This window comes from Anarhichas minor, unplaced genomic scaffold, assembly GCF_050575085.1.
Source record: "Anarhichas minor isolate MPS153535 unplaced genomic scaffold, ASM5057508v1 ptg000006l, whole genome shotgun sequence".
NCBI lineage: Eukaryota > Metazoa > Chordata > Actinopteri > Perciformes > Anarhichadidae > Anarhichas > Anarhichas minor.
Genome location: NW_027466452.1, coordinates 1938956 through 1954935, shown reverse-complemented (window position 1 = coordinate 1954935; position 15980 = coordinate 1938956). Strand labels below are relative to the sequence as shown.

The 15980-nt window shown below is 37.1% G+C and overlaps 1 protein-coding gene across 1 annotated transcript in view; it reads left to right on the top strand.

The window, feature by feature from the left end:
• Positions 1-13975, top strand: part of LOC142933858 (phosducin-like) — a 48381-nt gene extending 34406 nt beyond the window's left edge. Inside the window, exon 5 of the mRNA XM_076078135.1 lies at positions 13787-13975. Coding sequence (XP_075934250.1) covers positions 13787-13975 — 189 coding nt within the window. The remainder of the gene's footprint in view (positions 1-13786) is intronic.
• The last annotated feature ends 2005 nt before the right edge of the window (positions 13976-15980 follow it).

Below are 15980 nucleotides of genomic sequence, written 5' to 3'. Positions count from 1 at the left end.
AATTTAAAAAAAATTGCAAAAAGCTTAATAATTCAAAAAGTTGAAAGATTACAAATATGAAGTCATATGTAGCTGAAAGTATGAGAAGAAGGCTTTGAAAGTTGAAGAAGTTTAACAGGATTTGAAGATTTTCTCCATAGAGATCCCATTCAAAAGAAAATTGCAAATAGCTTAATAATTCAAAGAATTTAAAGATTACAAATATGAAAAGTCATATCACCCCTCTCCTGAAAGAGCTGAACATTTTGATATTCGAATGGTTTCTGTGGCTTAAAAAATGTCAGCAGTAGTGATATTTGTAGAAGTAGTACTAGAAGTTGTAGTTGTAGTAGAAGTATTATTAGTAGTGGAAGTATTGGTAGCATTATAATAAGTAGTAGCAGTAGTGATATTTGTAATAGTAGTCGTAGAAGTTGTAGTTGTAGTAGAAGTATCATTAGTAGTAGAAGTATTAGTATTTAGAAGAAGTAGTAGAAGTAGTAGTAGTAATAGCTGTAGTAGTGGTCGTAGTATATAATATAACAGTAGTAGTAGTAATAGTAATGGCAGTATTTGAAAAAGTCTAATTTTGAGCTTAATGTTTACATACAGTTAATCCATGGGGCTTTTATTTTGAAAGGGTGGGGCTGGGTGGGGGAGAGAGGAGGAGGAGACAGAATCAGAAAGTATGAAACACACATACAGAGGTTATTAAATGACAGGCTTCATCACAAGCATTCCAGTTAGAATTCACTCTGTGGGGCTTTTATTTTAAAATGGAGTGGGGGGAGGGGAGTCCTGTAAAAAGCTGTAAGACCTGAATGACTGTATGAGAGATACAGAGAGAGAGACATACAGAGATAGAGGGAGAGAGACATACAGAGAGAGAGAGAGAGAGAGGAGTGTGCGTGTGTCTGAGTCTGTGTGTTTATCAACATCACTAATGAGCTTCATCAGAAACACCTGTGTCCTTGCAGCCTTTTCATGGAGATTAAACAGGGAAACACCTCTCAAACAAATCCTCAAAACTCCCATAACCGTAGCTCCTATTGCTCCGATATTAATAAATGAGAGGAAGGATGAGTTGAAGAACAGATCCTGTAAAAATTGTGTCTGTAGTGTAAAAAATGTGGCTGAACTGGCGATTTAGAAATGGGGTACCGTGTTCTGTGGAAGATGTTTTTGAAGCAAAATTTAACATTGGTCTCTATGGAGCAGAAAGTTGGTTTTCCTCTCAATTACAGGCTTCTGTGCCAAATGTGTAAATCTGTGGGATTCCACAGTCATTTGTCTACGACAAGGACAAGATTAGCTACTTCTACATCCAGAAATTATGCATGAAGAGTGAAGATTGTGGACACAGTGGCAAAAGACAAATGTTTTTTTCACAAGAATCTCAAGCTGCTCTTCACTCTAGCGGTGACATCACGCACTCTAAGCTGCGCAATACACACCCATTATAAAAGCAGAAAAGGGCTGAAAAAATCATAAAAGTTAAACTGCTGCAGTTCAAAAAGTATAAAAGATATCAAAAAGCTGAATAATGCGTCAATAGATCAGGATCTTCTCAACATTTTAAAGTTTAAATGGTGTCTGTAGCTGAAAGTATGAGGAAGTAGAAGGATTTGAAAGTTGAAGAGGATTTGAACATTTTCTCCATAGAAACCCATTCAAAAAAAAAATTGCAAAAAGCTTAATAATTCATAAAGTTTAAAGGTTAGACATATGAAAAGTCATAGCACCCCTCTGCTGAAAGAGCTGAACATTTTGATAGTTGAACGGTTTCTGTAGCTTAAAATATGAAGGAGCAGAAGAGTTTCAAAAAGCGTACGGAAGAAATATAATTATAAAAATAAAAATAAAAATAAAATAAAGAAGAACTAGAAAATGCATTTCCTGCTGAAAATGCGTTGGAATGCTGAAAGCTGAAATGAATCTCAAAAACATTGCTGAAAATAGATATCCAATTTAAAAAAAATTGCTAAAAGCTTAATAATTCAAAAAGTTGAAAGATTACAAATATGAAGTCATATGTAGCTGAAAGTATGAGAAGAAGAAGGCTTTGAAAGTTGAAGAAGTTTAACAGGATTTGAAGATTTTCTCCATAGAGATCCCATTCAAAAGAAAATTGCAAATAGCTTAATATTTCAAAAAGTTAAAAGATTACAATTATGAAAAGTCAAAGCACCCCTCTCCTGAAAGAGCTGAACATTTTGATATTCGAACGGTTTCTGTGGCTTAAAAAATGTCAGCAGTAGTGATATTTGTAGTATTAGTAGTACTAGAAGTTGTAGTTGTAGTAGAAGTATTATTAGTAGTAGAAGTATTAGTAGCATTATAATAAGTAGTAGCAGTAGTGATATTTGTAATAGTAGTAGTAGAAGTTGTAGTTGTAGTAGAAGTATCATTGGTAGTAGAAGTATTAGTATTTAGAAGAAGTAGTAGAAGTAGTAGTAGTAATAGCTGTAGTAGTGGTCGTAGTATATAATATAACAGTAGTAGTAGTAGTAATAGTAATGGCAGTATTTGAAAAAGTCTCATTTTGAGCTTAATGTTTACATACAGTTAATCCATGGGGCTTTTATTTTGAAAGGGTTGGGGCTGGGTGGGGGGGAGAGGAGACATAATCATAATGTTTGACACATAAACAGAGGTTATTAAATGACAGGCTTCATCACAAGCATTTCAGTTATATTTCACTCTGTGGGGCTTTTATTTTGAAATGGGGTGTGGGGGGGGGGGGAAGAGATGGACTCATGATGTTAGATAAACACAAACAGGTTATTAAATGTCAGGCTTCATCATAAGCATTTCAGTTAGAATTCATTCTGTGGGGCTTTTATTTTAAAATGGGGTGTGTGTGTGGGGGGGGGGGATCCTCTAAAGATCTCTAAGAACCTGAATGACTGTATGAGAGAGAGACACAGAGAGAGAGACACACACACAGAGAGATAGAGAGAGAGGAGTGTGTGTGTGTCTGTGAGTCTGTGTGTTTATCAACATCACTAATGAGCTTCATCAGAAACACCTGTGTCCTTGCAGCCTTTTCATGGAAATTAAACAGGGAAACACCTCTCAAACAAATCCTCAAAACTCCCATAACCGTAGCTCCTATTGCTCCGCTATTAATAAATGAGAGGAAGGATGAGTTGAAGAACAGATCCTGTAAAAATTGTGTCTGTAGTGTAAAAAATGTGGCTGAACTGGCGATTTAGAAATGGGGTCCCGTGTTCTGTGGAAGATGTTTTTGAAGCAAAATTTAACATTGGTCTCTATGGAGCAGAAAGTTGGTTTTCCTCTCAATTACAGGCTTCTGTGCCAAATGTGTAAATCTGTGGGATTCCACAGTCATTTGTCTACGACAAGGACAAGATTAGCTACTTCTACATCCAGAAATTATGCATGAAGAGTGAAGATTGTGGACACAGTGGCAAAAGACAAATGTTTTTTTCACAAGAATCTCAAGCTGCTCTTCACTCTAGCGGTGACATCACGCACTCTAAGCTGCGCAATACACACCCATTATAAAAGCAGAAAAGGGCTGAAAAAATCATAAAAGTTAAACTGCTGCAGTTCAAAAAGTATAAAAGATATCAAAAAGCTGAATAATGCAGCAATAGATCAGGGTTTTCTCAACATTTGAAAGTTAAAATGGTGTCTGTAGCTGAAAGTATGAGGAAGTAGAAGGATTTGAAAGTTGAAGAGGATTTGAACATTTTCTCCATAGAAACCCATTCAAAAAAAAAATTGCAAAAAGCTTAATAATTCATAAAGTTTAAAGGTTAGAAATATGAAAAGTCATAGCACCCCTCTGCTGAAAGAGCTGAACATTTTGATAGTTGAACGGTTTCTGTAGCTTAAAATATGAAGGAGCAGAAGAGTTTCAAAAAGCGTACGGAAGAAATATAATTATAAAAAAAATAAAATAAGGAAGAATAAAGAAACAGGATAACAATAGTTGGAATGCTTAACAGCATTCCAACAATAAAGAAACAGGATAACAATAGTTGGAATGCTTAACAGCATTCCAACAACTAGAAAATGCATTTCCTGCTGAAAATGCGTTGGAATGCTGAAAGCTGAAATGAATCTCAAAAACATTGCTGAAAATAGATATCCAATTAAAAAAAAATTGCAAAAAGCTTAATAATTCAAAAAGTTCAAAGATTACAAATATGAAGTCATATGTAGCTGAAAGTATGAGAAGAAGGCTTTGAAAGTTGAAGAAGTTTAACAGGATTTGAAGATTTTCTACATAGAGATCCCATTCAAAAAAAATTGCAAATAGCTCAATAATTCAAAGAATTTAAAGATTACAAATATGAAAAGTCAAAGCACCCCTCTCCTGAAAGAGCTGAACATTTTGATATTCGAATGGTTTCTGTGGCTTAAAAAATGTCAACAGTAGTGATATTTGTAGTAGTACTAGAAGTTGTAGTTGTAGTAGAAGTATTAGTAGTAGTAGAAGTATTACTGGCATTAGAATAAGTACTAGTAGTAGCAGTAGTGATATGTGTAGGAGTAGTATTAGTAGAAGTTGTAGTTGTAGTAGAAGTATCATTAGTAGTAGAAGTATTAGTAATTAGAAGAAGTAGTAGAAGTAGTAGTATCAGTAGTCATAGTAATAGCTGTAGTAGTGGTCGTAGTATTTAATATAACTAGTATTTGTAGTAATAGTAAATGCAGTATTTGAAGTAGCAGTAATAGCAGTAGTAGTAGTACTAGTAGCAGTCGTACTAATAGCTGTAGTAGTATTCGTACTGGTAGTAGCAGCAATAGCAGTAGTAGTAGTAGCAGTTGTAGTATAAGTAATAGTAGTAGTGGTAGTAATAATATTGATGGTAGCAGTAATAGCAGTAGTAGTAATAGTAGCAACAGCAAAAGTTGAAGTAGTAGTAGGAGCAGTAGTAATACTATAAATATTAGCAGCAGTAGTAGTAGTTGTCACAGTATTAGTAAGAGCATTCATTATGCTTAACAGCATTCCAACAATAAATGAGGTCAACACACGTCTCTCATTCGTAGCTGTGCTGGTGACTGAAGTCTCTGTCCTACTGGAGAGCAATCAATGTTTAGTTCCTTTATAGTTTATGTGTGTGGACTTCACAATAGTTGTGTAGAACAAAATAAGCATTCATAAGAAAAGGAAAGTCCTCCGTTTTGTGTCCATCCTCCTCAAAGCCGCTAACCGTGACTTCAGACGTCCACTCCGTATGGCTGGTAACCCGCTGGACACGCCGCCAAAATAAAAAATGTTTTAATAGTTTGTCAACTAAAATGTGTGTCACATCCTATTACGTCACTGTCAAGCGCCTTTCCCTGCAGGTGGCTAATTATGATTTGCAGACCTCCGCCCTCGGTAAACTATTGTAAACTATTGTGTTGAGCATGTTAAGAGATCTCTAGGAAGCAGTGTTCCTGTGTATGTGTTTGGTGCTTTTATTCTGGAGGATGAGACGGAAAGTGAAAAAGAGGTTCTGGTGAAGTGTGGGAGAAGTGAATAAAGTTGCTGCCGTCTTGCCGCAGATTACGGAGCCCCGTGTTTATTTTTTTATTATTATCATAAATTATAGGCGCAACATTAACGCTCGGCTACACTATCAATGGATAAATCCAAAAAAAGAAAAGTCATGGAGGAAAATAGAGAGTTTAATTCTGTGTATTCATTTACTTTTACTGCCAATGATGCTGGTTTACCCGTATGCTTGAAATGTTGTAATGTTGAAAGACACTTCCAGAACAAGCACACAGGTAAAATAGCAAAAAAATGTCAAGAATTGTCTTTATTCTTGTTCTATAATTTCATAAATACAACAAACTATAGTTTTGTATATATAATATAACTATATATGAAACTTTATAAGCCGTGATATCAAATAGCTTTTGCAGCTCCAGACAAATTTTATTTGGTGAAAAATAGGGCAAAATGGCTCTTTGGGTAGTGAAGGTTGTGTTGAACTTCATGTAACATTTTATTTCACTCTTCAAATGTTGCAGTGTTATGTGAATATCTGATTTTTAAACAAACAAGTATAACCCGTAGCTGTGGTGTTATAATGAGGTTATTAGAAGATGGTTCAACTGTAGTAGGACAGCACTGAAGGCCCAGGTATGAAACACACGGCCCGCCACTGTTACTAAGATTACCGTCATCATTGTTGGAATGCTGTTAAGCATTCCAACTATTGTTCTTCAAATCTTTATACTTCTTTATATTATTGTTGGAATGCTGTTAAGCATTCCAACTATTGTTCTTCGAATCTTTATTCTTCTTTTTATTGTTGGAATGCTGTTAAGCATTCCAACTATTGTTATCCTGTTTCTCTTTATTGTTGGAATGCTTTTAAGCATTCCAACTATTGTTCTTCGAATCTTTATTCAACTTCTTCAACTTCTATTTCTTCCGTACGTATTTTGCTACTTAACTCCTTCCACATTTTTTAAGCTACAGAAACCGTTCAAATATCAAAATGTTCAGCTCATTCAGCTCATGTGTGCTATATCTTTTCATATTTCTAACATTTAAACTTTTTGAATTATTAAGCTTTATGCACATTTTTTATGGAGAACATCTTCAAATTCTCTTAAACTTTAAAATCCTTCTACTTCCTCATACTTTCAGCTACAGACACCATTTTAACTTTCAAATGTTGAGAAAACCCTGAACTATTGCCGCATAATTCAGCTTTTTTTCACTCCTTTTCTGACTTTATAATGGGTGTGTATTGCGCAGCTTAGAGTGCGTGATGTCACCGCTAGAGTGAAGAGCAGCTTGAGATTCTTGTGAAAAAAACATTTGTATTTTGCCACTGTGTCCACAATCTTCACTCTTCATGCATAATTTCTGGATGTAGAAGTAGCTAATCTTGTCCTTGTCATAGACAAATGACTGTGGAATCCCACAGATTTACACATTTGGCACAGAAGCCTGTAATTGAGAGGAAAACCAACTTTCTGCTCCATAGAGACCAATGTTAAATTTTGCTTCAAAAACATCTTCCACAGAACACGGTACCCCATTTCTAAATCGCCAGTTCAGCCACATTTTTTACACTACAGACACAATTTTTACAGGATCTGTTCTTCAACTCATCCTTCCTCTCATTTATTAATATCGGAGCAATAGGAGCTACGGTTATGGGAGTTTTGAGGATTTGTTTGAGAGGTGTTTCCCTGTTTAATCTCCATGTAAAGGCTGCAAGGACACAGGTGTTTCTGATGAAGCTAATTAGTGATGTTGATAAACACAGAGAGGCACTGGCACAAGCAGATACACTCCTCCCCCTCTCTCTGTGTGTGTGTGTGTGTGTGTGTGTGTGTGTGTGTGTCTCTCTGTGTGTGTGTCTCTCATACAGTCATTCAAGGTCTTAGAGATTTTAAGAGGACCCCCCCCACACACACACACACACCCCATTTTAAAAAGAGTGAATTCTAACTGAAATGCTTGTGATGAAGCCTGTCATTTAATAACCTGTTTATGTTTATCTAACATTATGATTCTGCATCCTCTCCCCCCCCCCCCCCCCCCCCCGCCCACACTCAATTTCAAAATAAAAGCCCCAAAGAGTGAATTCTAACTGAAATGCTTGTGGTGAAGCCCGTCATTTAATAAACTGTTTGTGTCAAACATTACGATTATGTCTCCTCTCCCCCTCTCTCCCCCACCCAGCCCCACCCTTTCAAAATAAAAGCCTCATAGATTAACTATACGTTAAACTCAAAATTAGGCTTTTTTGTTGAAATAATGAATGCTCTTACTAATACTGTGACAACTACTACTACTGCTGCTAATATTTATAGTATTACTACTGCTCCTACTACTACTACTACTTCAACTTTTGCTGTTGCTACTATTACTACTACTGCTACTGCTATTACTGCTACCATCAATATTATTACTACCACTACTACTATTACTTATACTACAACTGCTACTACTACTACTGCTATTGCTGCTACTACCAGTACTAATACTACTACAGCTATTAGTACGACTGCTACTAGTACTACTACTACTGCTATTACTGCTACTTCAAATACTGCATTTACTATTACTACAAATACTACTGCTACTACTGTTATATTAAATACTACGACCACTACGACAGCTATTACTATGACTACTGATACTACTACTTCTACTACTTCTTCTAATTACTAATACTTCTACTACTAATGATACTTCTACTACAACTACAACTTCTACTAATACTACTCCTACACATATCACTACTGCTACTACTAGTACTTATTCTAATGCCAGTAATACTTCTACTACTAATAATACTTCTACTACAACTACTAGTACTACTACAAATATCACTACTGTTGACATTTTTTAAGCCACAGAAACCGTTCGAATATCAAAATATTCAGCTCTTTCAGGAGAGGGGTGATATGAATTTTCATATTTGTAATCATTAAATTCTTTGAAATATTAAGCTATTTGCAATTTTCTTTTGAATGGGATCTCTATGGAGAAAATCTTCAAATCCTGTTAAACTTCTTCAACTTTCAAAGCCTTCTTCTCATACTTTCAGCTACATATGACTTCATATTTGTAATCTTTCAACTTTTTGAATTATTAAGCTTTTTGCAATTTTTTTTAAATTGGATATCTATTTTCAGCAATGTTTTTGAGATTCATTTCAGCTTTCAGCATTCCAACGCATTTTCAGCAGGAAATGCATTTTCTAGTTGTTGGAATGCTGTTAAGCATTCCAACTATTGTTATCCTGTTTCTCTTTATTCAACTTCACTCAACTATTTCTTCCGTACGTTTTTTGCTACTTATCTCCTTCCACATTTTTTAAGCTACAGAAACCGTTCAACTATCAAAATGTTCAGCTCTTTCAGCAGAGGGGTGCTATGACTTTTCATATTTCTAACCTTTAAACTTCATGAATTATTAAGCTTTTTGCAATTTATTTTTTGAATGGGTTTCTATGGAGAAAATGTTCAAATCCTCTTCAACTTTCAAATCCTTCTACTTCCTTATACTTTCAGCTACAGACACCATTTAAACTTTAAAATGTTGAGAAAACCCTGATCTATTGCCGCATTATTCAGCTTTTTGATATATTTTATACTTTTTGAACTGCAGCAGTTTAACTTTTATGATTTTTTCAGCCCTTTTCTGCTTTTATAATGGGTGTGTATTGCGCAGCTTAGAGTGCGTGATGTCACCGCTAGAGTGAAGAGCAGTTTGAGATTCTTGTGAAAAAAACATTTGTGTTTCCCTGTTTAATCTCCATGAAAAGGCTGCAAGGACACAGGTGTTTCTGATTAAGCTCATTAGTGATGTTGATAAACACAGACTCACAGACTCACAGACACACTCCTCTCTCTCTCTCTCTCTCTCTCTGTATGTCTCTCTCCCTCTATCTCTGTATGTCTCTCTCCCTCTATCTCTGTATGTCTCTCTCTCTCTGTGTGTGTCTCTCATACAGTCATTCAGGTCTGACAGCTTTTTACAGGACTCCCCTCCCCCCACTCCATTTTAAAATGAAAGCCCCACAGAGTGAATTCTAACTGAAATGCTTATGATGAAGCCTGACATTTAATAACCTCTGTATGTGTTTCATACTTTCTGATTCTGTCTCCTCCTCCTCTCTCCCCCACCCAGCCCCACCCTTTCAAAATAAAAGCCCTATGGATTAACTGTATTTAAACATTAACTAGTACTTATTCTAATGCCAGTAACACTTCTACTACTAATAATACTTCTACTACAACTACAACTTCTAGTACTACTACAAATATCACTACTGTTGACATTTTTTAAGCCACAGAAACCGTTCGAAAATCAAAATATTCAGCTCTTTTCATATTTGTAATCATTAAATTCTTTGAAATATTAAGCTATTTGCAATTTTCTTTTGAATGGGATCTCTATGGAGAAAATCTTCAAATCCTGTTAAACTTCTTCAACTTTCAAAGCCTTCTTCTCATACTTTCAGCTACATATGACTTCATATTTGTAATCTTTCAACTTTTTGAATTATTAAGCTTTTTGCAATTTTTTAAAAATTGGATATCTATTTTCAGCAATGTTTTTGAGATTCATTTCAGCTTTCAGCATTCCAACGCATTTTCAGCAGGAAATGCATTTTCTAGTTGTTGGAATGCTGTTAAGCATTCCAACTATTGTTATCCTGTTTCTTTATTGTTGGAATGCTGTTAAGCATTCCAACTATTGTTCTTCGAATCTTTATTCAACTTCTTCAACTTCTTCTATTTCTTCCGTACGTTTTTTGCTACTTAACTCCTTCCACATTTTTTAAGCTACAGAAACCGTTCAAATATCAAAATGTTCAGCTCATTCAGCTCATGTGTGCTATGACATTTCATATTTCTAACCTTTAAACTTTTTGAATTATTAAGCTTTTTGCAATTTTTTTAAAATTGGATATCTATTTTCAGCAATGTTTTTGAGATTCATTTCAGCTTTCAGCATTCCAACGCATTTTCAGCAGGAAATGCATTTTCTAGTTGATCCATAATCTAGTAAACTGTTATTTGTAAGTGTTCATTTTAAAGTAAATGTAATGTGAGAGAGAGAGAGCAAAACCCGCAGCTTTGTAACTAAGTCTGAAAAATAAAACTTCTAAAACTTTACAGGAAATTAGTCTGTTTGAGTTTACAGAGGAATATTTTACAGGAAGCTCTTAAGTCATTCTTAAAGACTACTTTATATGAAGGCAAATCACTGTCAAAATCCGAGAGCGCAAATGAGATCCATGCGCGTGCGAAAATCAAACAGCCGCGCACGTATTTTACTTTGACGAGCGCTTTTACATCACTCTACGAGCAAAATTCCGTCTCACGCGAGCAAAAGTCGCTCGCGAAGCTTAAACCTGCTGGCTCGCGAGTCTTTTTCCTGCTTGCTCGCGAGTAGTTTTTCTTTTTGACAGTAAGTGGGCGGGCCCAGTCTCCATTGTATCTCTACATCTAATTGGTTACAATCCTCGTCTTGGATAAACCGGATATCACTCTGACGCAGACGCTAGGTCTGATAGAGGTGGTTTTCAATCCGCCACTAACTACTCCACTACATCTCAGAATGTTCTACATTTGTCTGACAGGTTTTGTAAACTTTTCAGACTGTAGAGGCTGATGAAATACAAATTATGTTAATAGCGTTGTTAAATACAATAATTAAAAATGTGTTAAAGTCAAGTTGCTCAGATTGGTTTAAATTCACTCCATCATTCTATTACAGACAATGTGTGTTTGATCGTCAAACCTCTTGTGACAAACAGCTCAAAGAAACTCTTTGATCTTAATTGATTAAAACATGATGTGATCATATTTAATCATACTGTTGTGTTTACAGAAGAGATATAATATAGTTGTATATAATATGAGCAACAATTTGGACCTGCTCAAAGATCTGGAGCCAAGATTAGGGACCACTGTTTGTATATTAACTGTTAAATCACTGACAAGTAATTAGTAGATGAAAAAGTATTCAGATCCTCACTGCAGTAAACGTACTAATACCATACTGATGAAACAATAACCCACTACGAGTAAAATACCTGCATTCAAAACCTTAGTCAACGTTATTATCAGCAAAATGTACTTTAAGTGCAGAAAGTAAAAGTACCCGTGCAGTAAAATGTACATTATTTGCCCCTGACCTGTAATCTGAAAATCTCCCCCTAGCGTCTGCGTCAGAGTGATATCCGGTCTATCCCAAAACGAGGATTGTAACCAATTAGATGTAGAGATACAATGGAGACTGGGTCCGCCCACTTACTGTCAAAAAGAAAAACGACTCGCGAGCAAGCAGGTTTAAGCTTCGCGAGCGACTTTTGCTCGCACAAGAGTGAATTCTCCTCGCGCGAGACGGAATTTTGCTCGCGATGTGATGTAAAAGCGCTCGTCAAAGTAAAATACGTGCGCGGCTGTTTGATGGATCTCATTTGCGCTCTCGGATTTTGACAGTGATTTGCCTTCATAACTTGATTACTCTTTCGTATTTTTTTAACCAAGCAACCAATCTACTTCCTGTTTACACCGGCACCATCATGCCCAATGTACGTGAATAGTCACATGATATTCGTTTTCAGGTGTTTTATTCTGGATGGAGATCATTTCGAAAACAATGCTGAAACGCCGTGTGGACGGAGATCGTTTTTGTTTGTTAAAACTCCATTTTAACACGAAAACGTAGTAGTGTGGATGTAGACTCAGGGAGCCGCAACAGAGGGGCTGAAGAGCCGCATGTGGCTCCGGAGCCGCGGGTTGCCGACCACTGACCAAGACGCTCGGTCGCAAATAAAACGTATTCCCTGCCATAAAATGTGCAACGCTTCTCTGACGCTGTCAACCAGGAATACCGTTCGTACAAATCCTTTTCCTGGCTGGGTCAGGGCTGCTAGCTGTGGGGTTGGCCGACCTTTTCTTACGATGTCCAGTTTTTCTGGAAATGTCCTTCTCCAGAAAGGCGTTGCCAGTAACTCCGCCATGTAGCCATCAAATATATTTTATATTTAAGACCCTTTTGCAGGATTCTAGGGGAGAGTCAACCAGTAAAAAGTCAACACTTTGTTTCACTAAGTTATTGTTAATTATCTAGCTGCCTGCACCCAATAAAATCTGCCACTAACAGCTGACATTTCAGTCTAAAATTTAAAAAGCCTGCTTCTGTCTTCTTCCTTGTGAAGTTAAGGATAGGGCCCAATGATTTCCACAATCCGCAAAAAAAGGCCGGAATCGCGGAAATTGATAATGAAATAGAATCCACTGTAAATATTGTGGAATTTGCCAAAATGCAATTTATGAAAACCAAGATTTTCCCGACCGTTTAAGTGTTTTTTCACAGCACTTGACCCAAATGGACAAAAAAACCTGTATTCTGCTATGTTTCATCAGAGAGTAATGTCGAAGAGGCACTCTTAGACGGCCAGCATAGTTCACGCGACATGACTTTAGTCTGGATTTTTTCACTCGACGATTTTTTGGAGCTTCCCAACAAAAGCCCCAGATCAGAGGGAAACCGGCGATTGCTCGGTGCTTGCCGTTCAAAGATGGGAGCCGAGATGCTCAAGCTGAGAACAGAAGACACGTGTTAAGCGGAAACTTTGGGGAGGGGTCGTCTGTTAGTCTCCAAAAAAACTGGGGGAAATTGACGCTAACATCTAAATTTAGGACTTTATTTTACAAAAGGACGGGATGTTTCTATTTATGTTTTGAAGCACTTTCTTTTCTCAAATATAATCGGGCAATGTTCTGTTTCATCAAATTCATTCATATTCATTCGTTTTTAATATTTTGTTATGAATTGTTGAAATTGTATTCATCCACTACATGATAAGACACCTTTTCTAATGACAAAATGTGCTTCAATCGTGGAACAAATCATAACTGAAAACAAAGAATTTGGGGAAATAATAATAATTTAAAAAAAAGATTTCATAGGCACCTAATAAAGGACCCATTGTTTCAGGAGATTACAATGATTATCAAGTGTTGCATCTCACACTGTTATCATTGTAAACTAAGTAATGCTGGAATGGAAAGATTTGCAGACATAGACAGCAAGAACTAATTAACTGACTTTTCAGTTTCACTTAGAGGCTGTAAAAACAAAATAACAAATTGTTGATTCAGCATTTGTAATGGTATAACTGAAACCGGACTAGCATTGAATTAAACACCTTGCTATTAAATAAAAAACATGAAATATGATTGTGATGAGATGCTGACTACTGACTATATTAAAACCAGTCTCACTGTCCCTATTAACTGAACTCAGAGACAGCCTGCAGCTAACTTTATGTTCCTGTTCATCTCCCTCCAGGTTCTTCCTGCTCTGCTGGTCTACAAAGCTGGTGAGTTACTGGGTAATTTCCTGGCTGTTACCAAACACTTCAATGAAGACTTCTTCGCGACGGATGTGGAGGGTTTTCTCAACGAATATGGCCTGCTATCCGAGAAGGAGTTCACAGCGTGTGCTGATGATGAGGCCGAGGGAGGGGACGTGGAATAGTGAGAGGGGAAGGAGAAAATGATGATCGTTGAGAGAAGGGGGAGAAATGGTTTACATGTGGAGGAGAGTGGATGAAGGCAGAGGGAGAGGAAACAGGAAGAAGCAGTGTAAGAGTTAAGAAAGTCTTTACATTGCATGTGTAGATAAACACACAATAGTAAACATTCACCAGCACACACAGGATGCTGAGTGCATATAGAAGCAGTTAGGTGCAAACCATTTGGTGTGAGGAAGTCTGCAGAAATACTGCTTTGCAGTCATATCACAGCTCTCCAATAAAAGCTGATATCACCAAAGTGCTGTCTGTGTCTGTCTGTGTTACATTGTACATTGGACTGATCTCTCTGGCAGTATTTCTGTGGCAATATATTACACTATATTTATGTGGGCGCAATATGGGCCATACATTGTAAAAAAATGTCTGTACATTTAAAGTGAAAAACTGTCAAATCACTACAGTAAGAGACCGTTAATTCCAAATAGGTTAAATTCAGTTTCTATGACAGTGAAACACCGTAAATATATACAGTACTGTGCAAAAGTTTTAGGCAGTTGTGAAAAAATGCTGTAAACTAAGAATGCTTTTGAAAAATATGAATAATAATTGTTTATTTTTATCAATTTACAAAATGCAAAGTGAGCGAACAAAAGAAAAATCAAATCAATATTTGGTGTTAATACCCTTTGCCTTCAAACCAGCATCAATTCCTATAGGTACACTTGCACAAAGTCAGGGATTTTGTAGGATTATAGTCAGGTGTATGATCAACCAATTATACCAAACAGGTGCTAATGATCATCAATTTCACATGTAGGTTGAAACACAGTCAGTAACTGAAACAGAAACAGCTGTGTAGGAGGCTTAAAACTGGGTGAGGAACAGCCAATCTCTGCTACCAAGGTGAGGTTGTGGAAGACGGTTTCATGTCACAGGTCATACACCATGGCAAGACTGAGCACAGCAACAAGACACAAGGAAGTTATACTGCATCAGCAAGGTCTCTCAGACAAAGATTTCAAAGCAGACTGGGGTTTCAAGATGTGCTGTTCAAGCTCTTTTGAAGAAGCACAAAGAAACGGGCAACGTTGAGGATCGTAAACGCAGTGGTCGGCCAAGGAAAGTTAGTGCAGCATATGAAAAATACATCAAGCTTATTTCCCTTCGAAATCAGGAGATGTCCAGCAGTGCCATCAGCTCAGAACTGGCAGAAACCAGTGGGACCCAGGTACACCCATCTACTGTCCGGAGAAGTCTGGCCAGAGGTGGTTTTCGTGGAAGAGTTGCAGCCAAAAAGCCATACCTCCGACATGGAAACAAGGCCAAGCGACTCAACTATGCACGAAAACATAGGAACTGGGGTGCAGAAAAATGGCAGCAGGTGCTCTGGACTGATGAGTCAAAATTTGAAATATTTCGCTGTAGAAGAAGGCAGTTTGTTCGCCAAAGGGCTGGAGAGCGGTACAATAATGAGTGTCTGCAGGCAACAGTGAAGCATGGTGGAGGTTCCTTGCAAGTTTGGGGCTGCATTTCTGCAAATGGAGTTGGAGATTTGGTGAGGATTAATGGTGTCCTCAATGCTGAGAAATACAGGCAGATACTTATCCATCATGCAATACCATCAGGGAGGCGTATGATTGGCACCAAATTTATTCTGCAGCAGGACAACAACCCCAAACATACAGCCAATGTCATTAAGAACTATCTTTAGCGTAAAGAAGAACAAGAAGTCCTGAAAGTGATGGTATGGCCCCCGCAGAGCCCTGATCTCAACATCAGTGAGTCTGTCTGGGATTACATGAAGAGACAGAAGGATTTGAGGAAGCCTACATCCACAGGAGATCTGTGGTTAGTTCTCCAAGATGTTTGGAACAACCTACCAGCCGAGTTCCTTCAAAAACTGTGCAAGTGTACCTAGAAGAATTGATGCTGTTTTGAAGGCAAAGGGTTGTCACACCAAATATTGATTTGATTTAGATTTCTCTTCTGTTCATTCACTGCATTTTG